Genomic DNA, 25,761 nt, shown 5'->3' on the forward strand with positions numbered 1-25,761 from the left:
GTTTCCCAGCTATTTTACAAGCGAGATCCGTGGTGTGTGAGCACAGCAATAACAGTAAAACATAGACAAACACATCAATATTACAGATAATTAGGAATATTGCATAACGATTAAACGAGGTATTTAACGGTTGTAAATAAAACACACATCAATCAATAGACAGTGCAAATATTATGAAATCAAGAGGCACCAGGTACAGGTAAAAGTATGCTCTGTGTTTTGGTTTACTCGGGAAATAGAGAGAAGGGAACCAAGCTGTAGATGAGAAGCAAGGGTATTCCAGACGCGTGGAGAAGCAAAATGGAAATTATTTTACCAAAATAAAGTTTAGCAATTGGATGTTTTTTTGTAGGAATGAGGATGCACTTCTGAAGCTACTGGAGGGAGTTAGAGGAATTGACTGCTCCTTTAGGTAATTGGAGGATTTATTTAAGAGGACCCTGATTGGGGGGGGGGGGTAAATTTGAGTTAATATACAGCTTGCAATGATGATTTCTATAGGGGTGTCAGGGGGAAAATGGAGTGTCGAGTCATATAATGGAATTCAATGTTTTAAAGTAGATTCATAAACTAGGTAGTAGATGGTATCAGAATCATAAAATATGGGCCGGATGGTGACGTTAAATATCCAGACCAAGTCGAGGTGGAATACAGCGCTTGTTTCTATATAGGAATCCAATTTAGCGTTTTATCTTGTTGGCCAGGTGGTCAATGCAGGCCTTGAAAGACAAAATTTAGTCCAGGACAATAATTAGACATTTAAAATTGTCCACCTGCTCAATGAGGTGCAAGTCCAGACCCAAATATGCATAGGTGGCAAGACAGGTTTGGGGCAGCTGGAGACTAACATAACTTCTGTATTTTTTTATCATTGAGGACAAGTTTTAGGATATTAAGTTGAAGATTATCAACGTCCTGTTCTAGAAGTTGCTGTAACTCCTACATGGATTTTTAGAGGCCATCAGGGTTGTCATGAGCAAACAGGTTAATGTCAGAGTGCACATTAGAGAGGCCTAGATGGTTGACCTTGGGGCCAAGCACAGAGCCCTGAGAAACTTCCTTAGTAATGGGGGTCCTGTTAGATGATCTATTATTTATGGAGACAATTTGAAATCGGTAAAATAATTAGTTGCAAATCCAGTTGACTAACAGTCCAAAATATTTTTTAATTTTAGCCTTTGCAACACTACAGCGTGATCCACAGTGTCAAATGCTTTAGACAGGTCGAGGAATATGAATGCACAATGGTGACGAGATTCAAGATTTGAAGATGCAGTCAGGCGTATTGTGTACCAGAGAGGCTGTGTTATATTTTTATCGAAAGCCAGATTTCTTAGGATGGCATAGGGCATATTCTGAGATGAAAGTTTGAAATTTAGGATCTTCTCAAAGATCTTGATGAGAGGGGAGAGGATTGAGATAGGGATGTCAGTCTTTAACTGTGTATTATTTCATTTTGATTTGACTGTTGGAAACACTAAGAGAATTGTGGTGTTGTGCCAAGGGTTTTTTTTAGAGACTGTACCACCTCGCTTTCCTAAATTATTAGCTTAAGGTTTTCAACAAGTGTACGCATTCGCATCTCATGGCTAAGCCGGGAGTGGAATCAGCTGCAACAGCCGAATGGAATTCATGAACAATTTGTATAAATATGCGAAAACAGTCTGTAGTTCTTCAAGTTTGTTTTTATCTCCTTGTTGAATATAATTATTGGGGCACTATTCCGTAATTGCGGTAATTAAATTCTCCATAAACATTTCGTGAACGATTGTAATTGTGTTTCATCAGTTGGTCCCATTTTCTTTGATGTCCACAGCTGTGGCATTATATCTCGTCCAGGAGCTGTACCCTTTTTCACACTGCGAAGGGCAGAGTTGACTTCTTCAAGTGTGACATTGCTGGTGGGCACGAACCTTCTCAAGTGCAGCCACAAAAATCTGGAACACTGCCACCGGACGTCCGAAACGCACCGAGCGTTCCTTAATTCCGTAGTCTGTGCAGGACACACTCAGATTTGCCTTCCAGTGAAGTATACAATTTAAGAAACAAAACTGTTTCTTTACTTATGTTATTTACTACTTACCTCTCTTATGCTATTCGTTGTGCATGATTGCACTTTATTTTGCACGCGGTTGCAATTTACTTTGCTGCTGAAGTCGTGACAGGTTTCTTTTTACATTATTGTTGCTCTATGCCCCCTGCCCCCCTACTGTACCATTCATGTTCTGCTGTAATGTACACTGATGTCTAATTTATTGAGTGATATTGGCACGTAAAATAAAGACTGATTGATTACACCTCTTCATCTGGGAGTCGTTCTGATTCATGGGTTGTATATATTTCTTTTGCAACAGAGATCTGCTCAACAGCCTCAACTAATTACTCTTCAATAAGGGAGAATTCACGTTCATTAATTGCAAATCATCAACCTCATTTAGCGGATTTCATATACTCCCGAGGAAAAACGCATTTTGGAAAGTTTTAAAGAATCCAAACATACGCATACGTTTTCTTCCTTCTTATATACACATTTAGTGTGAAAGCCAGAATGTATTTGTATGGATATTTTTTAAAATTATGATTATGAACAAGATATGTAATATTACGTGAAAAAAATATTTGGTGTTACTGCTTTGGCAGTGGTGCAACAAGCACAAATATCGAAACATTCAACATATTCGTCAATAACACTGCCTTAAACAGAAAAATATCTAATAGGTGACATTCTGGGCAATGGCCTTTCTTAATTGCACATGAATAGAAAAGCCAGAGAGATACAATGAATACGCTTTGAAGTAAAGAGTTGAAGATTGAACTTTAAACCAACATTTTCTCCTGATGAATAGTTTTTTTATTTGCATGTGCATTGTTGTCTAATTATTAGTAGCTCCTAAGTAACAGACAAACCCTTCATTAATCAACATGTATTGCTAAATAAACTCATTTGTTTTCAGAATTTTTTTGATGAAATATTATACGCTATTATATATTTTTCTTTTAAGGCAGTGTTATTATAACTTTTGAGGTAGCTGGTATACCTTTGACGGTAATCTTGCGGTCATTGGTGCCAGCTTGCGTGATGAGATCAATATGTATAGAGACCTCGCCAACTGACTCCTTAACTTTACCTGTCCATCACACATAAACAGACCCAGACATGCACAGCCAACACATTTCAGTTATGATTTGTTTTCTCATTTATATATTCGGGCATACAAGGAGGCAGACGCAGACACTAAAAATATTCTCGTCGACACAGATGCAAAGTAATGTAAGTCATAAAAGGGTACACAATACACATGCCATGAAAAGGCAAAGGCACACATAACCAATTTAAGGCAGAGGAGTAATTGTGTAGAAGTAACAGGGATAAGAATTAGAATTTATACAGCATATAAAAAGACAAACTAATTATTCAGTGATACTGCATTAACAAAACTAACTCTGTACTCCATTGGAACCTCATTTGCCAGTCAAAATATGATCATTGGTTTTTTACCCTTCTATCTGGCAACAAAACTGACACCTTTTTTACAAGGAGTCATGTTTACATAGACCACAATACCTGCAGTCATAATGCAAACAAAAAACATAACTCTGATAATGTGCACTGTCCTTGAAGTTGATTGGTCCACACCCGAGACAGCTTTCCTTAGAGCCTAGTCTCACATGGGTTGGCCTAGTCTCACATGGGTTGGACCTGGTCCAACCCATGTGAGACTAGGCTCTAAGGAAAGCTGTCTCGGGTGTGGACCAATCAACTTCAAGGACAGTGCACATTATCAGAGTTATGTTTTTGTTTGCATTATGACTGCAGGTATTGTGGTCTATGTAAACATGACTCCTTGTAAAAAAAGGTGTCAGTTTTGTTGCCAGATAGAAGGGTAAAAAAACAATGATCATAACTCTGTACTAAAAGGAAAAATATGAATGCTATTTAAGTGCTCTAAAGGACCATTGCCTGAAACATCACCACTTACTTATTTTTCCTTTTAAGGCAGTGTTACTGATAATTATTCAAAGCATATCAAAATGTTCCATATAAACATATCCAGCATATACAACCATACATACAAACGTAAAGCGTCACATATAACAAAAATACGACATAATAAAACTAAAAAGTTGGGCAGACTGAGCAGCAGCGCAAAATAGTCCACACAAGAAATCCCAAACATGACCAATTCTACTGTAATTTCCAATGATAGATTGATTGAACAACACCGATAATGCACAGAACCAGGGGGGAAATGGAAGAAGTGATGATTAAAATAAAGATGGAAGAGCACAGAGGTAGGGAAATTATAAAGAGAGTAAATAGTCAACAGCAGAGAAGAGAAGGAAAGTCCATAACTTAAATCAAGAAGGAACAATTTCTGGACATTACACTGGAGAAAACATTAAAGCGATCAGGTTGAGGTGAGGTTGTTGCAGGGTGAAAGCCCTGCTAGTAAAGCAGGATCAACTAAATCAATGGCAACATATAGATGATGTCATTAGCATGGAGATGGTTGTCAACGTTGAACTCGGATTTGTTTTGGTAAAGTGAAAGAAGAAAACATTGAGTGGCCCAACAATGGAACCTTGGCGAAGCCCATTGCTAAAACGTTTATGAGAGAAGGAATGCCCCTGCATCAAGAAGGAGCAGGCTGACAAATAATAATGGAACCAGCATAGCCATGCAGGCATTTCAGAAGATATTCACACAAAACCTAATGAGTATAAATGTTTACATAACAGGATGTGTATAAATAGGACTACACATACATTTTTTAAATGTTTTCTTTAAGCTGTAATAACCCAATGAGCTATGAAGATCTTTTTACAGATGTCCACATAAAGGCATATGGAAAATGTGGTAAAAAGGCTTATGTGGTTGTACATGTTTACATAATACACACTAAATATATAAACACGAATATTCACAATGACGAACAGGGAAAGGCGTGCCAAATATACACAAAACTCGAGGCATGCAGTGATAAACGTGGTGAGATTTATTAGCAGCTTTAATAGCATGGTTATCAATTGTTTTAACATGCATGTGCCATCCAAAGCAGCTAACTGAATGCATATCGTAGCATTAAAGCCAATTACACCAAGTCTTAAGAACAGATTTAGTGTTTTCTATCCGTGTCATTATCAATGATTATTGGAATTGATCCAGTGATGTGCACAAAATCCATGTGAGCCATTCACCATGTATATGAAGAATTGATGTGCCACATGGACATCATCATTCTTGCAAACGTAATTTTCCATGAAATATAGTCAAAATTGTTATTTTTATTAAAATCCTCCTTTAAAAATAATATGGTAGTAAATTGTTATAGGTACTCAATGGCGGTTGGTAAATATTTCATATCTGACAGCAATTGTACAACAGGGATGTCAAACAATTTTCTGTCAAGACAGATGAGCAGTAGGCGTGAGCTGTAAGCTATAGCACATCCATCTCATGGCTTCTCAGACAGAAATAAAATGGCTGTATTTGTCTCACATAAGCATGCAGCCAGCGGCATGTTGGCAGACTGGGCATCGTCGAGAAAGCTGTCCAGTGCAAATGTTTATGAAGCATATTCGTTTGTTATACATGTGCTTTGTTATAATGTACCAAAAATGAATAGCAGCAGCGCACATATAGGGTCCCAGATTTATTTCGATTTTTTTACGATTACCAAGGCTCTCTAGCAATCTTGTCATTATATCACCTGAAATCAGAGACCCTATACATAAATACCTTAAATGCATATTAACCTGCCTGGTCACAATGGCTAATACCATGAGGCAACCATTCGCTGTGCTCTGCACAAGCTGCAGAAAGCTGTGATCCTGAAACAAGTTCCACAGTCATATTACTTTACCTGTGCCTGGTCATCGGTAGAATTCCCATCAACAGAGGGAAAAGAACAACATTCAAATTAGCCCTATTCGATTATGCTCTTAAGTATATAATTGTATGAGTTTTATTCTATGACTCACACTCTTACACCATGACTTTATCATTTCCAGTAATTGACCTAGTATGACGATACTTTTTAACTTTGAAGGTATTGTATCAAAAGTAAAATGTTTTCCTTTCTACCACGTGACATTTAATTTATTATTTGTTTACCTTTAAATTAGACTTGTACATCAACCTGTACCTAAGCACCGTCTATAAAGCCTTAAGGTTGGTGTAACTTGACTATGGGGTCATAATTAAATGTAAGGCTGCAGATATTTCCTATAAGCATATAAAATGTGTATCCTATAGGAATACATTGTTGCTTAACAAATATGTGGATATTCATATACAAAAAACAAGCAAATAATTATTGGCCAGATCGCGTTAATTAAAGTTTGTTTCTCATGACGGCAATATTTCAACCTTAATTTAAAACACCCCTGGGGCAAACAATAAAATATATTAAAGTTACCTTATTCATATCTATTGAAATTTCAAATTTAATATTGAATTTATCTCCATCTGAATCATGCTTCGATCACACATTTGTTCATACAAAATTAATGAAAATTAATGTATTGATTATTTGTATGCAATCATTTTGGGGGTTTTTCTTCAATACAATGTGAAAGCTATTTTTATATAAACAAAATACTTGTAATGTTTAACTACTGCACATATAGTGGTGCAATTTCTCTGTGGCATTTATACATGGATTTTCCCTGGGGCGCACTGTAAAATGTCAAGCGATTTCCACCGTTGGTAAACAATCAAAGTTTATGTTCAATTTCATTCACACACAAGCTCTGCAATGCAGAGCCATTTGTTTATCTGCAAAAACGTTCAACACAAAAACATGAATATAACCGCGGCAAACTCTACCCACAATTTTGCGTGCTTGATGCTGATAAAATATTAAAGACTGAAAGACGACGTGTACATCGTAGTGTACAGTAACTCCAGATTAAATGCATTTCCTTATTGTAAATTGATTTATATTCCTGTACTAACCCAAAGTAAAATTCATGTCATTGTTGAATGACATGCTAAAAATATAGGTATATATCAATGAGAAAATGTTTTACAATTTTGTTCAACATGATTCAAACAGAAGAAACTTTACATTATTTTCCGAGAATAACCTGAATTGTATTTGAAAGCATTTTGCATATGTAAAAATGCGTGATGTAACGTGTGCCTCTTGGCACTGTGCAGCATGTGTGCACCATTCATCTTACCCTGAGTCGTCTGGGTCTGGGTGAAGGTCCTGATGAGTGTGTCTGTAGGTTGAGTGTACAGGGACAGAGCATATTTCAGGGACTGGTGCTCAGGACTCTTCTCCAAAAATGTCTTTTTCAATCCGTTCCCTCCAGCATGGAAGTATTGCTGCAAAAAAAGACAAGACACAACATTACAGAAGTCTGGAAATGTATCTCAATGTTGAATGACAACCGTACAGCATATTTGTTAGAATGCTTGCCACGAAGCTGATTCGCATAGATGTTATGTTTGAATTCCAGTTCCCCGTGGACAGCACCTGCCATTGATACAACTAAAGTTTGTTGTCTATGACAAAGTTGAATGACTGACAGTTCAAAAAGTGAGCTGTTCAGACATTATTATAGCTCAAATTAAACTCTACCTGTATCTAATTTGTTAATCGCAGTTAGATTGTCTGTTACTTCTGGAAAAATATCTACCTGGTATTGTAGAAATATACTCAGTTCAGTAAAGCTTTAACACTGGGAGAAACGTTGGCTCCATTTATCCTCATTGTGGTCCTTGATTACGTAATACGTAATATTTTCAAAGATATGGTCCTCTCACTCATTACCAATAAAAAATAATCCAAGACAATCTGGACTTTTCAGATGGTACTAACCTCCTAGATAGCACATCTCATTAAGCATGAGAGTACTTTACCAGCCCTCCAGAACAAAGATTCCTGGTGGGACTTCAAGTGGAAAAGCTGAAGTTCATAGTAATCCCAGCCCATCAACAAAACACACCTTCCGAATGGAACCAGGCATTAGACTGCAGAGTTCAATTACGTAGTGATCCATAAGCTCATTACTGGCAGACCTTAATATCTGCAGACAACAATCATGGAGGAGCACTATTTTAAATATGATAAAGCTGCTGCAATTGGAAGAGTTACCCATGGATATCAAGCTGTGAAATATGTCAGACTACTTAACTCACTACGCTACTCGAAGACAGTGAGGATTGCGTGTTCACAAAGTGAATGTGCTTATTTTGACACCTTCATACCTGGCTGCTACAGATAGATGCTAAACATTACGAGAATAGACTGTATCTGAAACGAAGAAGTGTTCAACATTGTGCAGAAGCCACCCCTGTCAAATACACAGCAAAGGCAGCCAAAGAAAGGCTCCATCAAAGATGCGCGCATTACTGTCTCTACGCGATAATAAAAAGTGTAAAAAGTAAAAAAAACCCCGCGGTCTGTGACTGCAACATTACTCATGCAGGTGTTCGAGAATATGTAATAATTTAAACTTCTTTGTACGATTGCCATTGCTTTATTTTGCGCCGATGTTTGTTGTATCATCTTCTGTATGTATCCTTATTGGAGATGTACCTTTATCGTGTCCAACACAATCTCCATGACTTCGCAGTGTTTGGGTGTGAGACTGCGCACTTCATCACGCACAATGTGATCCTGGATTACATCAAGATAGTCACACAAAATGATAACATGTTATAGGAAAAGCACATATACGCAAGTAATGAACTTAATCACAAAACTAGGTTAATGGATCGTTTCAAAAAGTAACTATATTTACTAGAAATACAATTTAGCACCCACAGTGAACCCTCTAATCCATGAAAAATACATGGAGAATAGGAAGTGCTGGCAATATTAGTTCACACGTGACGTCATGATGTCACAGCTGATGCACTGCAAATTTTAAGGCACATCTATTAACAGCGCTACAACGGTAATATTGGTGTTGAAGAAGGAAAATGCCGCAGTGTTACTTTTTAATATCAAATATCTTATGAGGGAAGTCAATGTATAACACATATTTTGAAAATTGTGACATTCTGTATGTTTCAAACCCTAGAGATCTTAAATGTACCTTAGTCTGTTCTATAAATCCACAGACATCAACAATGAAGGTGAATAACTCCCTACAATGTCAGCCAGTCTTGCTCTCTCAGCTATGGCATAAAAAATACATCTCAAGGACGATACAGATGCCATGAATAGCTGTGCTTTTGAACACAAAACATTTTTTGTTTAATAAATGGTATAATTATAAAAAAATATATATAGCCAAAATCAGTGCATGTTTCTAGAATCAATATAAGCAATACAGATATATAATGTGTCTGTAATAAGTGTATTTTTAAATACAAGTTTGCCAGATACACATTTTAGTAATACATATAAAACAATATTTAATGTAATTCATGAAATGCAATAAAACTGATTCTTTAATTGCCTATTTTTATTCCAAAATTAATTTGCCTTCTCAAGAACCTACTCAGCATCCTGCAATCCACTGATCTGAGACTATAGAGACAATGGAAGAAATTTTATCTTGAAATGCACTACTAGATTTGGGACAGTCTCACAAAAAACCTATCAATCAGCTCTTGCAAGGTTTAAATCATATGTATACTCTATCCTGATTGCAAATGGCGCTGGAAACATTTAATTTGTTTTAAATACTTTACATTCCCTCTTGCATCCCCAGAGCTCCACCATCATCATTGTCAACATCACTACTATCAACATCCATTGTCTATCCACTGCTGGATGGATGTCCATCTCTCTTTAAAATGGGGTCACGATAAGTCTTTAAATACATCTTATTACAAAGTTGTGCTGCTAAAAACGACTTACACTATAGACATCTGGGCATATGTATCAAATGGTTGTCTAAAGCTTGGCAATGTGTAGAAAAACTAGCACCAAATAAATAAATAAACCCTTTCCCCATGGAGATGACGCTATTCGCGTGCATCCAATGTTGTAATGGGATGCCAGTACTGGGCATGATCCGCCCTGATCAATCCACTGCTGAAGGCGTCCCCAAGCCAGCGCTCGGCTCTTCTGTTAAGCAGAAATCCATACAGACGGGCTAATGCATCACTCCATCTCTCTGCTGGATGAGCCTTTCGGACGTGTTCCCTACCTTGGCAACCACTCCATCATTATTCTTGACTTTCGGGCCATCATCCTTACCAGTAACGTGTCCTGCCAAAGCCTAATGCACATCCCTTAACAGTTAATACAATGTCTTTAACGTGCATACATTCTCTAAACAATGTAATACTGCCGATGAAATGCATTTTGGAACGCTATAGAATCCACGCACACGCATACTTTTCAACTTTGTATAATTAAATGGAATGTTCATGTCATGATATTGATTTGTTTTGATATAGTGCCCTATTATGCCAGGGGATCTCAGAGTGCTTTACATCACATCTAATCTCAAACGTTTGAAAGGACACCCCCCCCCCCCCCCAGTGGCAGCTGCCCCTTTCGGCACAGGGTGACTCGGCACTTGACTTGACCTGCAAATGAGAAGTTAGGCTGCCAGTAGAGGGCGCGACGATTGTTATAATCGCCCCTACGAGCCGCGACCTTCTGGAACAAGCGGCAAACGCGCTGCCGCCAGGTCGAACCATCACCGCCCCCTCCACCTCATGAAGCGCTCAAAATGATTTGTGTTTGTACCTTCAGTTTTGAAAGTTGTCCCAGTTCTTTAGCGGCATTGAATATCATTTGCGCTCCCTTAAAAACAAACAGGCGAAAGGTGTTAATGAGTCGTTGTCCTTTCATGGAAATCCCTGGCATTACAGAGTAAGAATACTAAGATGCACCAAGAATACGTTTTTGCAAACTGCAAGGGAGCAGATTGATACAAACATTATTACTTTCTCTGAAATTACTAACTGCTTTGAAGAAAAAATGTGTACGTGAATAATGAATGTTTCCTGAAAAAGAGGTTTATTAAACAAAACTTGTGGATATGAAGCAAAGGTGGTTTATTAAAAAAAACTTTTGGATATGAAGCAAAATTATAAAATAATGAATTTCCTTTGACATGAAATGTGAACGGTCGACGACTATACACCGATACTTAATGTAGTACTGCACACGCTGCCAGAATTGCAATTGAATATACACGTTACTTTAATTGTGTAAATATACATTCACCCCCCCTTAACACACAATTGAGAGCTTTAAAAAACAAAATGTAAATGACTATATGTTTCCCATGATAAATAAAGTAATAAGCAGTATGACATGTGTAATATAATTGTTTACAGAAACCATACCTACACTATGAGTGTCAAATAGATATTTTAAAGCATCTGAAAAGAAAACACATTCCATAAAATTGCATGTATTCTAATATAATTGTGTGGTCCATCTATCATCAAATTTAGGAAACTGTATTTTATGGATTATATTCCAATTGTATTCCTCGGTATCATGAGGCAAAGAAATGTACATTCACGGCGTTTACGGACAGCCTTGTCTAATGCCTCGTGGGAGAATGACTTCTAGAAGGTGACATCACAGAACTGCTTCGGGGATCCCTTCAGTAGATTCAGGCTGATGGTGATAATGGTTGCATAGCAAATTATGCAGCAGTGTCCAATTACAGACCACCTTGCCCTTGAAGTACCAAGTTAGGTGTAAGAGCTCAAGATGCATGTGGTACTGTCTGAGACGGACAGATACTAATACATGAAGAGAACAGTAGATGGAACCATTAAGATCTTTGAGAATTGTTGCTAATGCCTCAGGGTCAAACAGAGTCTCCTAGAGTTTAAAAAAGTAATATTGAAAAATACTTTTTTTAAACACGCTTTAATGAAATGTACCGTACGAGTAATGGCAGAACTCCGCAACTCGAGGAGGTGGCCCCGAAGCCTGCCATAACGTAGGGGACCGTGGTGATTTACAGCCAACGTCAGTTGAGCGTGGACAATTAGACCCAAGCCGAAACATAACATATAAAAAAGATTGTTAAAATTATTTTTTTCAACGATAGAATATAGTCATCAGTATGACATACGCATACCAAGTTTGCAGTCGATACCATATTGGGAAGTGGGTAAAAACTGAGTTACAAGATTTGAGGACACGACAACAGAGTGAGTTAAATCAAAGCGTGTAATAAAAATATATTAATATCCATTGCTCAATCAGGCAATATCAAGAACCACATAGTCGTAGTATCAAATGGTGAGAAACAATTGGGTTGAGGGAGGTCAAGGGGTGCATGGGGGAATATACAGCAGTCATGATTAAAATTTACTGGATGGATATGATGTTCAACATGGAATATTATAGTAGTAGAAAAACAGCTACATAATACACAACAGGTTCAGAATTAGGAGTAATGAGACAATGAATTGCAGATAGGGTTAATGCAGTTAAACCAGCAGAGGCAGTTACATATCCGTGTGGTATGCGTGCTTCATGTATGCATTTATTTCTGTGTGGGTGTTGTTGTGAGTGTCGATCGATAGCAACATAATTTGCAACTTCGTCGTGGGTTACACGTCAGTAATGCTAGTTATCTGTTTACTCTCATGGCATCATGATCATATGCACCACAGTGGCTAATGGTGGCGCTGGACGGGTGCAAGGGACCGGTAAACCCCCTTCATCTAAAATTTTACTAACAAGGGGCAACCGTGAGAATCTCAATTAGCATGTGCTGGAGGCCTTCAAGGGAAGATGGTTTAATGGACTAAGAAAATCAATATGGATGAGTAGATGGGTGAACTTTAGTTGCATGAGATAGATTTTTTGATGCAGGAGCAATGACAGTGTCACCGTATGGTTCAATGTAATCAGAAATTGGGAGGTTGCAATGGTAACGGACACAATTGGGTGATTAGAGTGGTGCCCAGAGATTGGCGGTGATACCCATAGCCAGATGCTGGAAGACGAGGACTTTGAGGGTTGGTGTCAATTTGTGTACAGCTATTGGGTCTACGAGAAGAAAGTGAGATGTATTTTGGAATAAAAGGATTGTCCACGATGACCTCTTGACCCCAATAGGTGTTCATAGTACAATGTTTAGTATGCACACGTGTCTATATATATGTGTGTACACTCCTGCAATTACGGTAGGTGTACACACTCTCAACAATTATTGTTCAAATACACATTCTGTGGGTATAGAATCATTGCTAGATGTCCGTGCCTGCCAAATATTTATAAAGGCTACGGAATAACGCATTTATAAAATGGTAAGCCAATTTTTAAGAGGTCAGAGCAGGCCACGATTCCCTTAAGAACATCTGCTGCCTTGCAGCAGACTGAGCATGATGGATGAAAATTGATGGTGACAGCTACCGATGCTTGGAAAGGCTCGCTATGCATTGCCAACACCCACCCAACTGCACTCCCTCACAAGTATATTGCCTCCTTTACGCAGTGGTAGCCCCTGGCTCCGGTTTTGAGATGCTACCAATTCCATCGCAGGGTTATCTAGTCTTATGTGACACACGAGTGAATGGATAATTGAAACACCCATAGCAGTTACTTCATTAGTACAATCTCAACCAGATGGGCATATACAAGTGTAGTGTAATAATGCTGGCTGTTGGACAGCAGCGGCAGCTGTGGTGGACAGACAGTACACACGCCGGTGAGCGTGAGCACCGGTGTGTTGGCAGAGCGGTGGAACTGGGGCAAGGGTCACGGAGGACCCCATCTGGAGGCCCCTGGAACCTGCTAGTGGGTTCGAGAAGGGAGGCGCGGACAGGGCGGAGCCAGGCCGCGCTGGGAGCATAAAAGGAGCGGGGGCTCGAGGCTGCCGGTTCTGGGAACGGACTCGTCTCGTCGTTGCTGTAGTCTCGTCTCCGTCGTCGCTAAACGTCTCCGCTAGATATTGTGCTACGAAGGAGAGTAGTTGGCTATCTCAGTCAGCGCTGTCAGTGTTAGACGGCGAGTGTTGTGTACAGGCTAGGCTGAGCTACTGTGGAGAGTGTGCGGACGAGACCGTGAAAGTTGTTAATAAAGAAGGTGCCTCCTAGAAACTCTGTCTCTGAATCGTTGACACTACCCATGTGTCATCCGAGAAGGACATTTATGGTGGATGCCCAGCCCAGGTGATTATTATGTTTTGTACACACATTCAAATTATCAAGCCTACCCGACACTGATAAACCTGAGGCAGAGCTTGCAGCTTCCACAAATTGGAGCCACCACTGTTTCCGCATGCAGAGATGCCATAGATTTAGGGCAATTACTGACTCCCCCCATTCTATGGCCCAGCTGTTATCTAAGCACTACCCTCAGTGGACCTTGTAGAACACAGCCAGTGCACAATGCACTTCCCTCCAGGCAGAATGTGTGAAGATAAATGGAATGGCTCCACTGCACAATAACTCGGTTTGTATATTAAAAAAACCCCACTCCTTGACTAACTTGCTGACCTCAAATAACGCAATGCATTTTTTGTTTAAAGTGATTAGCAGTTACATTTATTTTTGGTGAATGAATGTCTTCAACATTAGAATCACTGTGTTTTTCTCTTTTGGAAATATAATCTAGCTAATGATCACTCCAATAGTTAATTTCTCAGAAGAAAATGTAATCCTCTGAAGCAACTGTCTTATACCTAAACTAAATTCTGATTGCAACCATGTGAATATCAGACAGTGTATAGTTTAGGGCAGCAACTATTCTTACCGTTTGATCAGTAAGGGAAGGCAGGACTATCTTTTTTTCCATGGTATTCATAACGATCTTCCATAATTCTTTGAGTACTCTCTTCAGCACAGTCTTCTCACATACCTTGGCAAACAGTGTCAGACTGCACACAAATAAACAAACATTGCCTGTAAATGCTCATGAAACGTTAACTTGATGGAAATGAGCAAAGCCCATAGAGCCAAGTTAAGCTATCATGTCAAAAAAGTAACAAAATTGTCCAAAATGTGAAGACATCTTTAAACAATGAAAATGCTAACTAACAAAATAATCATTTAGCATTGAAGTAATGAATGTTAACACAATCTTGACTCTTTTCCAAATTTGTCTCTTCTCAAAATAATCATGGTTAATTAGTATTTTGTGACATGTACTTTATAGTTTTGTGTTGAACTAAGAGCCATTTTTTAAAGAAAGGGTCCTAGCCTATACAAATCGGGCAATTAACCAGCAAGCCAGACGACTGATAATACACCGAATGTTGAAACCGTATCAGGGGTTTCTTGTAATGAATCAATGCTGATGAAATATACACTCCCAGAAGGTCATGTGGCTGACGGGTTGAGGAATAGGCGTTATTTCTTGAATCACTTTTTTACACAAGAATATCCTTGTATAGAAAAACATGTTTGTTTTTTACTAAATGTAACACATTTATTTCAATAACGAAATAAACTTAAATGCTGTCATTATGATCACAGAACCCGGGGTGGTAATGTGATAGCCTCAGCAAGACATTGATATGCTAATGCACCATTCCCTGGTGGTGGACCACAAGGACCACTGAGGTGAGCGTGTGTATGAATGTGGATACCTCGAAATAAGGGACAATCTTGTGAAATTATATTAATAAAATCTGCCACAGCAATAAACAATGTGTTTGTTGCATATTGTTATCGTGTGCACAGCGGTGCTGCTGTCTGTGTTGATATGGGGGTGGATGGGGGCAGCACTATTCTCAGATCCTACAGAAATAAAAACTCTGCTTCATCATGCGAATAGCCACGAATACAAAAATATGGAACCATTCATGCTGCTTTCCTGTTACTCTGGTAAATTCCAGGGTTAACTAGTGCCAAAGCTGGCCATTTTTTTACTTAGGGTTTTAGTGTAAAAAGACACACGTGTATATGCATGACCATTTTAAAATACAAATGGTTAAGTATTTCTCTCAGCGGGTGGAGCTAAGCAGCATGCCGGAAATTGGTTTGGAACAAGCTGTCTCAAAGCCTGGCCTCCCCACACACACACACGTGGATTTTAATGCAGGTGAAACTTGTTTGTGACACAAGAAACATTCCTCTAAAGAGAACCTACAGGAGCTGGCCTCAATTAACATTTTCTTTAAGTATGCCAGCCTTAAATATAATTTGTATTTAACTTAGCAAGGCCCTCAAGCCTTGTGCAAAATGACAAATGCTCCATCAGCTTCCATTGGTGGATGTGACCAACAAATAATATTACAAATGCTTTGTGGACAAAAACCCACATTTTTGGCTCAAGTCTATTTTAAAAGGACAGTTGACTCTCAACAATCCGTGCGTGTTGACATCAATTAATAACTTATGGATTTTCCCTTAAGCCCAAATTAATCATCTAAAAAGAGTAATACTTTGTTATTCTTGGAAAAGTGTATTACAAGTCACGTGGTTAAACCAAACAAATATGTGCTGTGGTTAATCCGAAATCCACGTGATCGCCTCTACAGTACAGTAGTTGCATATCTTTACAACAGTGGGCGGAACTTGATTGATTTTGATTGGCATGGCTCTGCTATCCACTTAGTGGGCAGAGTTTTCTGCGTGGGATCAGAAAAGCGTTATCACTGAGCATGCGCATCGATTGGTTGATCGTTAGTATTTGTCAGGTGTGCTTCATTTGGAGTGATGTCTTTAGTGAGTTTTAATTTTCGAAACTGTGATGGCAGAGAAACGGATTTTTCAAACTTGTTTGAGTGTGTTTTTGTATGAACTTTTGTAATAAAACAAGATCAATATATTATTTATATCAAAAATGTTTATGTTGTTCATTAACAAACTCAATGTTCTTCACTTAAAAATAATGTATATCTATATTAATGGTTTTTGGCATAGAGATCTGCGGGAAATGGATATTTTCTGATTATCCATAATTTAGAATTATCCACGGCCATCCTCCCCGTCATTAACGTGGATAATCGAGAGTCTACTGTATTTCTATTAATACTTAATGCTGTGCCACGAAGAAGTAGCCTATCTGTTTATACGTGAATTGCTGCCAAAAGCTTCAACATTTCAAACCCAGTGATTATTGACGTCCATGCTTTCATGAGTTGAGTAAACCTCTCATTATGTATATTTATTGACATCGTGATGGGAGTGCAAAATGCATCAAGACTTCAAGGTAGGACGACCACTTACTTGCCATCCAACAAGTCCATGAGAGGACGCAAAATAGTGTCAGCATCTCCAGCTAAGTTCCCTTGCCCAGAGCTTCCACCCTTCACCTGGCTCAGAAGGTCGGCCATTGTTTTCACGCTTTCCTCCACTTGTGGGCGAAAACTAAAACAAACATTGCGCGGGTGAATGCATGCAAATTAAGAAGGATTAAAAACCTGTCCTTTCTTATACATATGCAAATAGAAGCACACTATTTCCATAGCAACTTTAATCCATTATCAATCCTTTATGAATTATGTTCTATCCTGAATTAGTTTTGGTTTAAATGTAAAAACCATTTGATTTACATTAATATTCATACAACAAAATATCACAATAACTTAATCCATCACAGTTCTTTGTTGAAAATGTGGGAAATTATCAAGCAGTTTGTACTCTGTCCTTGTGGAGCAGTATGTTTTTTAAGTTCAATGTGACCTTTTATGAAGTACTGTCAAATTTGTGCAAAACATTTATTTGAGCAATAATTTTATACTACCATTATACATATTCTTTATACATTTAACTGGTGCAATATCTAAGAGTAGAGTTAAACTTGAATGACGTTGAGAAACGTTATAATCAATTGTTTGACCTAGTGACAAGGATAACACTGGTCAACACACTTTTTCTGGCGTAAGGTATTCCACCGGTTTGAAGGTAATTTTGGGGTGCTGATTACAAATCTGGCATCAGTTTTTGTCTATTACATCAGGTTTTTGAGATATCAAATATTGCATTTTCAATAAAAACTGCAGAAGAAAAATATTAAATAAATGTGGATATCTACATAAAATGATATTATAAACACACTATCCTAAAAATACAGCACCATATTTTAACACTAAAGCAGTCACTGACTCGCAACAACTTGCAATCATAAGTGACAGAGTTAATTTCGGGTAAAATCAATGAAAATGGGGTATGCGATAGCATAAAAATGATGTGATAGAGAAAATCTGAGATCAGATTTAGAATCAGCACCCTGAAATTAGTCTAAAATAGCTGCAAAAGTCCAAGCCAGAAAAAAACGTTTTTTTTGTTGACCAGTGATAATCTGTGTTACTCTTTTTTTACTCTTGAACTTGTTATTCTGTGTATGCACCAAAACCCTGCGTAATATTATGTATGCAGGGTCTTGCCAGTCTGAGTAATTACTTGCTGCAAAAACTTTACAGTTTGGTATTACAAAGCTGCTGTCTGGAATGAAATCTGATACCTGTTTTTCCCTGATATCCCAATTTTAAAACTCCGATCATATACACGAGACTACTACTCTAGTGCCCAGCATTGGAATGGCGTTCACTGGAATCATGTTCTAATATATATGTATATGATCAGAGCGTGTTGGTGACCACTGCATGAATAACTTGTGTTGAATCTAATGACATATCTTGAGCAACCTCAGAAATCACTGATGGAGTTCTGTTTGGCATGCATGCTACTAACATTGAAAACTAAAATCCCCTTCATTATTCCACCATGGTTTCTGAAACATTGTTTCTGCGCTATGGAGGAGTATCATATTACTAAAGCTAAATGCTATTTGTTACTAAAATAAGATTCATATTCTTGTTTATCCATTTAAACAAAGGGAAAAAAGATGCATTCAAATGTGATACATGTTACTTGGTGCAAAATCATTGTACAGGACAACATTTATGTGCGGCAATGTCAAAATAATACCACGGAGCCGATTATTCTTGCTTCATTATGTGTGGGAAAATGTGTAAATAATTGCTGATCATTGGGAGTGATTTATCTCCACTCCTATCTGCGAAAAATTAATGGATAATTCGATCTGTGATGATTTTCTGAACGTGCGTACTGGGGAAAAAGGCTGGTCAATACCCACAGTGAAACCTGTGGGTAATTGGATGAATTTGCCTCGCAATTCCATGTATGCACAATAAATATGGCGATAATTGGAGGTGCGTTCCAGTAGTACTCTTGTAATGTGAGGGTATATCCGAGTGGTTGATTGATTACACCTCGTTACGATGATTGGCTCTACCGGTCCTGGCCAATAGCCAATGGGGAGAAATCTAGGGGCGTGGCCCTGACGTAATGGGAAGGTGACATCTGCAAGTAGATGATTGGATCTGCTGGCTTTAGCCACAGCCAATGGGGGGACGAGTCAGGGGCGTGGTCCTGGGATCGTACGATGGAGTCTGGAAGATTCCATGGAGGTTAACCAGGACTGGTGGAAAGGTACCACGTGACCCGGGCATTAAAAGGGGTGGAGACGGACAACACGTGGTCAGATCTGGAACGAACGAAGGGTGAGGCCACGCTGGAGCGGGGGTCCAGGCCTGCCACGTGGCAGCACGAGTCTCTCTCTCTCCCTCTCACGCTGTCAGCAGCGTGAAGGAGTAAGACAGGAGTGGAATTTATATGAAGAGTGTTGTGAACGAAAGACAAATAAAGACCTTGATTCCAGAAGTCGCTTCCACGACATTTATTACACTCTTATGCTTTCTATTTAGAGTGTGGTGGGGGTTTTTGATGCACAACCACTGTTCTAAAGACATGTCTTCCTTGTGTCAGTCTCCATGTGCTTGTCTCTATCCCTGTGTATGTGTCCCTTTCTGTATCTCTGGATCCCTCCCTTTCTCTCTGTATCTTCATTTCTTTATCTCTTTTTCCACGTATCTCTATCTCGTTAGTGTATCTCCATCTTCTCTATCAATATTTGTATCTCCCCGTGTCTCTCTATCTCACCTTGTGTCTCTCCATGTTAGTTTCTGTATATATCTCTATTTGATATCTGTGTGGGTGGAAGATCGCAACCTTTATGCAGTCTACCTGTTACGATGCATCAGCGTCCGAAATGGTGAACTAACAACTCCCCAATGTCTACAAGCCACCCAACAGAGACTGGCCCTGCCCCACTCTTGACACTGCACAGAACGAGCGGTCGACAACGTTCTACTCTGTTGGGCTGACTGCTACAGGAATTTTGGGTACACGCGCAGAATAACACAGTATATAAATGTTATTTGGGTAACACAGTTCTTTCTCCTGCCATCTTAGTGGCAATTTGGTTTCGTTCAACGCATTTTTGCTTAATGTGGCACTTTTCAGGAATGCACCTACCACATTACATGAGGAAATACTGTACTGTGTTACCCAAATAAAATGTATTAAAATTTCCAAAATTAGTTACATTTTAAATTTTGTATCCAGGATAGCCACGCTGAGTCGTAGCATTCTTTTTCAGGAGGTTCATACAATGGGTTTTTATTTTAAAATATTTACAGCAAATTAATGAGTGTTTATAAGTGAGAGTGAGAGGGGGCAACACTTTATCCCCGTACATATGGAAACTGATCGTGATTCATACAGTTGCTGTACTGCCTTCATCTGGCAATGCAGGGTACGGCACCTCGTTCCCCACGGGATGGGAGTTGAACAACATTTGTGCGATGCCTCCACAGTGTTTGATTACAGGCATGTGCCACCGCTGCTTGGCTTGAATTAAATAATGGATTAACAAATAGTGGACTGACAAATGAAGGCGTTTTCTCGGAGATGACGAATGAATATAACTTTAAAGTCACACGTAACACGAATGCTGAGTGATCACGGGGACACGCTTTCAAAATTGTCACACGCATAATATGTATATACAAGTAACGTTTCCTCCTTACCTGATGCCAAACACTCGGCTCAGCTCATCTAAAACGCCATTCAGTTTGACTTGTAGTTCGTTGAGCATCTCACTGGTCTCAGCATCAAGCTATTGGTAAGAAACACAGTGTGTTCATTATAAAAGCACATCACAAACCACAGCATTTGCACAGTGACATAGCCATAAACCCTACCATTTAAGGAGCATAATTACAATCATACAGACATCGCATTCTATTAAAAATAAATCCTCAATAATAACTGGGTTTTTTTTTAAGTGAACAAAATTTGTTCCAATAATGTACATTGTCCCAACAAAGTGCAAAGCGGCCAGGACATGACAGCAAAAAAGAAAGGATGTACGATCTTGAGGAATTATCATGAAATAAGCATAATAATTGTATTGTTTTTTGCTCTTCCAGATTTAACATATACAATCTTGATTTGAAGCTTTCGTGACTGCAGGAATCCATACTCTTTGGTTCTTTCGGTAAAGTCACGTAGGTATAAAATAAAATAAATCACGACGTTTCGGGCGCAACACAAGCATTCCCACCTGATGATGGACGCTTGTGTTGCGCCCGAAACGTCGTACCTACGTGACTTTACCGAAATAACCAAAGAGTATAGAATATACAGTGGGGACAACGTATATGAATCGGGAATGTTACTTATATTTGTGTATTATGACCAAAATTATATATTTTAGTTAAAAAAGTGATAGTTATTATATCCTGAATAATATGTATTAGCATTCATAATTTAAATGTGTCCATGTCTACTTTGGGAAATCTTGGATACAGTTTTTTTTTATCAGTAATAAAGATTAAGAGTTCAATGCAGCCAGCCTAATGCCACCATGAAACTCCTTAATTTCCTTCTTTATGTCGTATCCTGCAAATGCTGCACAGTATTCCGCAACCTGGCTGGAGCTCTAATGTCTTGTCTTGTAATTTTTCCTCATTGCAACCCGTGTACTTGACTTTACCAATCTCATTCTCCCACCCTAATAATATATACAATGCTTTGCCGCCAGTCATTTATGAACACATACATTTCGTATCTTCTTCTGCAATGAAATTGTTCGCATTGTGCAAACGTATCTATTCTTACAAACCGTACTCTTGACGCAAACACCCATTTTTTAATCAAACAAACCATCTATTTATAACCAGATGACAGCCCATTGATACGCAGTCTCTTTTTCAAGGGACAATTGGCCCAGAAAAGCAAATGCAGTAATACTAAGAAAGTGCAATCCTCATAAAAACATCGGAATAAAGTAAGTATTCAAATAATAGTATTTTTTACAACAAGAATAATAAATATATATACATTAAACATATCTGATATCATTCATAACATTTATAAATGTGGTATATTAACCCATGTAAAGTTTAAATAGAACTTTGAGTAAAACCATAAATAACCAAAGAGTGAAAACATATTTACCTTAACTACTCAAATGCATATTTACTTCAGTGGCTCATTAAATACTGAGAAGGAATAGTTGCTAAATGTAAAAGGGATGTGATACTATTCGATGCATGGGGAGCACCAAGCGTGTTTTGTGATCAATACCCACACACCTCCAATTCCATCGCATCAAAAGTGCCCTTTGTGACTCTCCCATCTAAATCACAATTGGATCTAAAGCTGTTGGTTCTTAATTATACTTTACAATCCCATTTGACATATTTCCTTGTCAATTTACATATTAGTGCAATAGTCACCCTACATCTGTTTAATGGTTCTGTAACTTAATTGTAATTATATTATGATCAGTCTAAATATAATTTGTCCGAGCTGATGAAAGCTACAGGGAATTTATAAATTAACATTGATTTTTGTTCGTGCAATATTTTCAATTTCCCATCTGACAAGGTTGATTTTGCTCAGATTTTCAATTTGCTTCATTGCTGTACCTTGTTTTATTTGTTTTGCTTTCATCAATTTAGTGACCCAGATCGCTCTTGTAAATGACACTCTCCTGGTCCCTTGAGTGCTCGCCTGGTTAAACATAAACTTGAATCACATTTGGCCATAGCCTCTGGAGAATTGACATAAATTGCAGTCATATTTGAAGTTAATCGACGATATAGACTTGGAGATAATTTAATTGCCATCACTTTATAGCCAAACTAAACTGATATATGGCTCTTGATAGAGGGAGCAGCAAGTAGCCAGTCCTAATGTAGACATCAAAACTATGAGTGGAGTGGTTCTAGTTTGAGATTGCAGGGCCAAATGAAAAAAATAGTTTAGTCTATTTGAAGCTTGATTAGAGCAGACATATAAATCATGTCATCATAATCAATATGTTGGAGGCAAGGAGTTGATGGAAATTGGATAATAAGAACATGATTTATATCCATTGAGATTTTTACCTGCTCTTTATAAGGTTTTGTAGAGGCATTACATATTTTAAGGATATTTTCCACGCTAGAACTATGTAACGTGTTTAATGGCATTGCACAAGTGTTTTGTATTATTGATGATTGAGGGCTGGTTAGTGTTTAACATATTTTCTTACTTGCATGTAGAAAGCATATTAATGATATACAACACCTTTTTAATGTTATTGAACTAAAACTGTAATTTAGTTTGAATTAAATTGCAAATAATGTAGGCAAGTAGCGTATATAGTATTAAATTGCTTTATTGACTGATCTATTTGAGCTGGAAGAACAAAAGTAGATCAACCTTTGCAGTAAGAGAAAAGTCTGATAAATTGTTTTCAAATTCTGCACGTTATTTCATTCTTCCAAGATAATTTGAAAACCAGCCTAGTCCTTTTTTGCAAATACCAAAACATTTCAGTCTAAAGGTTGGAATAAGGTGGTCAATCGTGAAAATTGCTGTTTAAAAAATAAATCAATACTAACTAAGCAGGACAGTGAGAAGATGGCCACCGTTTGGTGGTGCCTGCCTTGTAGTCCACACCTCCTCAATTGGCTTAGGCAGCTGAACGCTGAGGGTTTCCGCTGACAAACCCTGAAGCGATATTCTTCCTTTGTTATCCCTCCATTATTATTTTTTGTTAGTTTATTGCGTTTACTGTGTATTCTATTGTTTTGATCCCAATTGCTGGTCGAGTTCCAGCACCGTCTCCTGGACCTTGCTTGGCACCCATTCCACATACTGGGGACTCTTCCTGGCTCTGCCCTGGCTCCATTGGCCGCATGACTTCTTTTCCTTTATATGTTTTGATTAAATATGTATTTCCTGTTAATGTACAGTGTCTTGGGATGTGAGCACATGAAGACACAATATAAAGCAGCATTGATGTTGTTATCATCTAGGACTTGGATGCAACACACTGGTGTGCTGTATAATTGACGAATTGGCACGTTCTGTTTACGTGACAACCCTTACTAGTTTGGCTGTGTCGGGTGGTGGCGGGTTTTAACGACACATTAATATATTTACACGATGTAACCTAAAACAACTCTATTGGTCATTTTTATAGATCAAGAATAAATATAACAGTATACAAATGCATATTGGCCTCTAGCTAATCTGGGTCTTTTTTTTTACAACCCACACTGGGCACAATGCAAGTTGGAGACGGCATTCGTATGTGCACTAGGGATAATACAACCTATACACTTATCTGTTGTATGGAATTTAGCAAACCTATTTCATTTGACGCTGATCTTCTTGGTGCTCTCGTGTCTGTTGAACTACATACTTATTTTATAAGTAACATTAATTCTTCAAGCGTTTCAGAACATTCCTTTAGTCTTCCACCACTGTTTTATGGCTTCAAATGTGCAATCGGTATTTCGTTGCATTATTGTACAGTGAATGCTATAGTTCATATTTATTACATTTTAATAACATATATTATCACGTTGTAAAATTTAATTACCTGATATGTATTATTTTCAGTATGCCAGACATATCACGTAACTATAATTAGCCTGGCTTTGAAAGTTCTCACTGCGTTTTAAACATAAACGTATGAATCAGTATGTAAAATAAATAGGACCCTGAAATTATCCAATAAAATCCGTGATTTTATCTATCGGATCCAGATTATTTATATTAATAAAAAAATCCAGCAGTTAGTAATTGGTATCGGTTTTCAAGAATTGTGTGGTAATGTGCTCCATTACTATGTAATGTGTTGCTTGGGATAACCTGGAGAAAAAGTACAGTAGAGAGAAAATTATAATTCTGAAAAGTCAGACTTTGATCAATATTAATTCCACCATATTACGGCTGTGGGTTATATTTGAGCCATGTCCCATGGCTCAACTATTCATATGAAACGTATTAATCTTTACATTGAATGTATTTTCAAATGAACAGTTATAACTAAGTTATGTATTTTGAACTTCTTTCGCACCGTACGTATGCAACCGTGCTGCTAATCGGAGGCGTGGCACGATCAACACTCTACATCAGGCCACAAGCATTGTCATCTCCCCTTGTTATTGAACATGCTGTTTCACTCGGGATATCTTCAACTCTGTGTCAAGGTACCCACTTAGACTTCTCATCTTTTTTTCCCCCATTGTCTAGACTCTAATGGTCAAATAAGCCCATGTCACAACCATAGCCTTTAAATAGACATCCTGATCTTCTTTGATTATAATGTAATATGATATCTGTTTGAGGGACAAAACTGGAAACAACATGAGAGTCGACATGCTTAGGAGCAGGTAAAGAGAATGGAAAGAATGAATTATAGAGGTGGACAAGAGCAGGCCGGATGCTTTGAAAACCTGAACTTAATAAGAAAAATCAACATACCAATGTAACTAAAGAATGTTTTTGTATTATCATGATAATCATCAGCCATGGTCACTCTCCTACTCAATGAAGGCCTCCCCATGCCATTGCCACCTCCCACTATGCCGTGATGTAACAATCCACCTAACACCTGAACGCAAACTGATTTCTTAATTGCTCCATCTCATTGGAGGACGTCCTATCAGATGCGTTCCATTTCTTGGTTGCCACATTATTGTTGACCATCGTCAATCATCCCTTACAGCGAAGTGTCCTGCCCAAGCCCACTTGTATTAATTAGTTTGAACTAA

General features: G+C 38.2%; 1 protein-coding gene across 8 annotated transcripts in view; it reads right to left on the reverse strand.

The window, feature by feature from the left end:
• LOC144951455 (protein unc-13 homolog B-like) overlaps nt 1-25,761 on the reverse strand; it is a 250,122-nt gene that overhangs the window by 16,633 nt on the left and 207,728 nt on the right. For all 8 annotated transcript variants that reach the window (XM_078881764.1, XM_078881780.1, XM_078881772.1 and 5 more), the window contains 7 exons: nt 20,734-20,822; nt 17,066-17,206; nt 14,646-14,769; nt 10,662-10,718; nt 8,550-8,630; nt 7,186-7,333; nt 3,039-3,128 (listed from right to left, as the gene is read on the reverse strand). In XM_078881764.1, the coding sequence (XP_078737890.1) occupies nt 3,039-3,128; nt 7,186-7,333; nt 8,550-8,630; nt 10,662-10,718; nt 14,646-14,769; nt 17,066-17,206; nt 20,734-20,822 (730 nt within the window). The remainder of the gene's footprint in view (nt 1-3,038; nt 3,129-7,185; nt 7,334-8,549; nt 8,631-10,661; nt 10,719-14,645; nt 14,770-17,065; nt 17,207-20,733; nt 20,823-25,761) is intronic.

This window comes from Lampetra fluviatilis, chromosome 3, assembly GCF_964198595.1.
Source record: "Lampetra fluviatilis chromosome 3, kcLamFluv1.1, whole genome shotgun sequence".
Classification (NCBI taxonomy): domain Eukaryota; kingdom Metazoa; phylum Chordata; class Hyperoartia; order Petromyzontiformes; family Petromyzontidae; genus Lampetra; species Lampetra fluviatilis.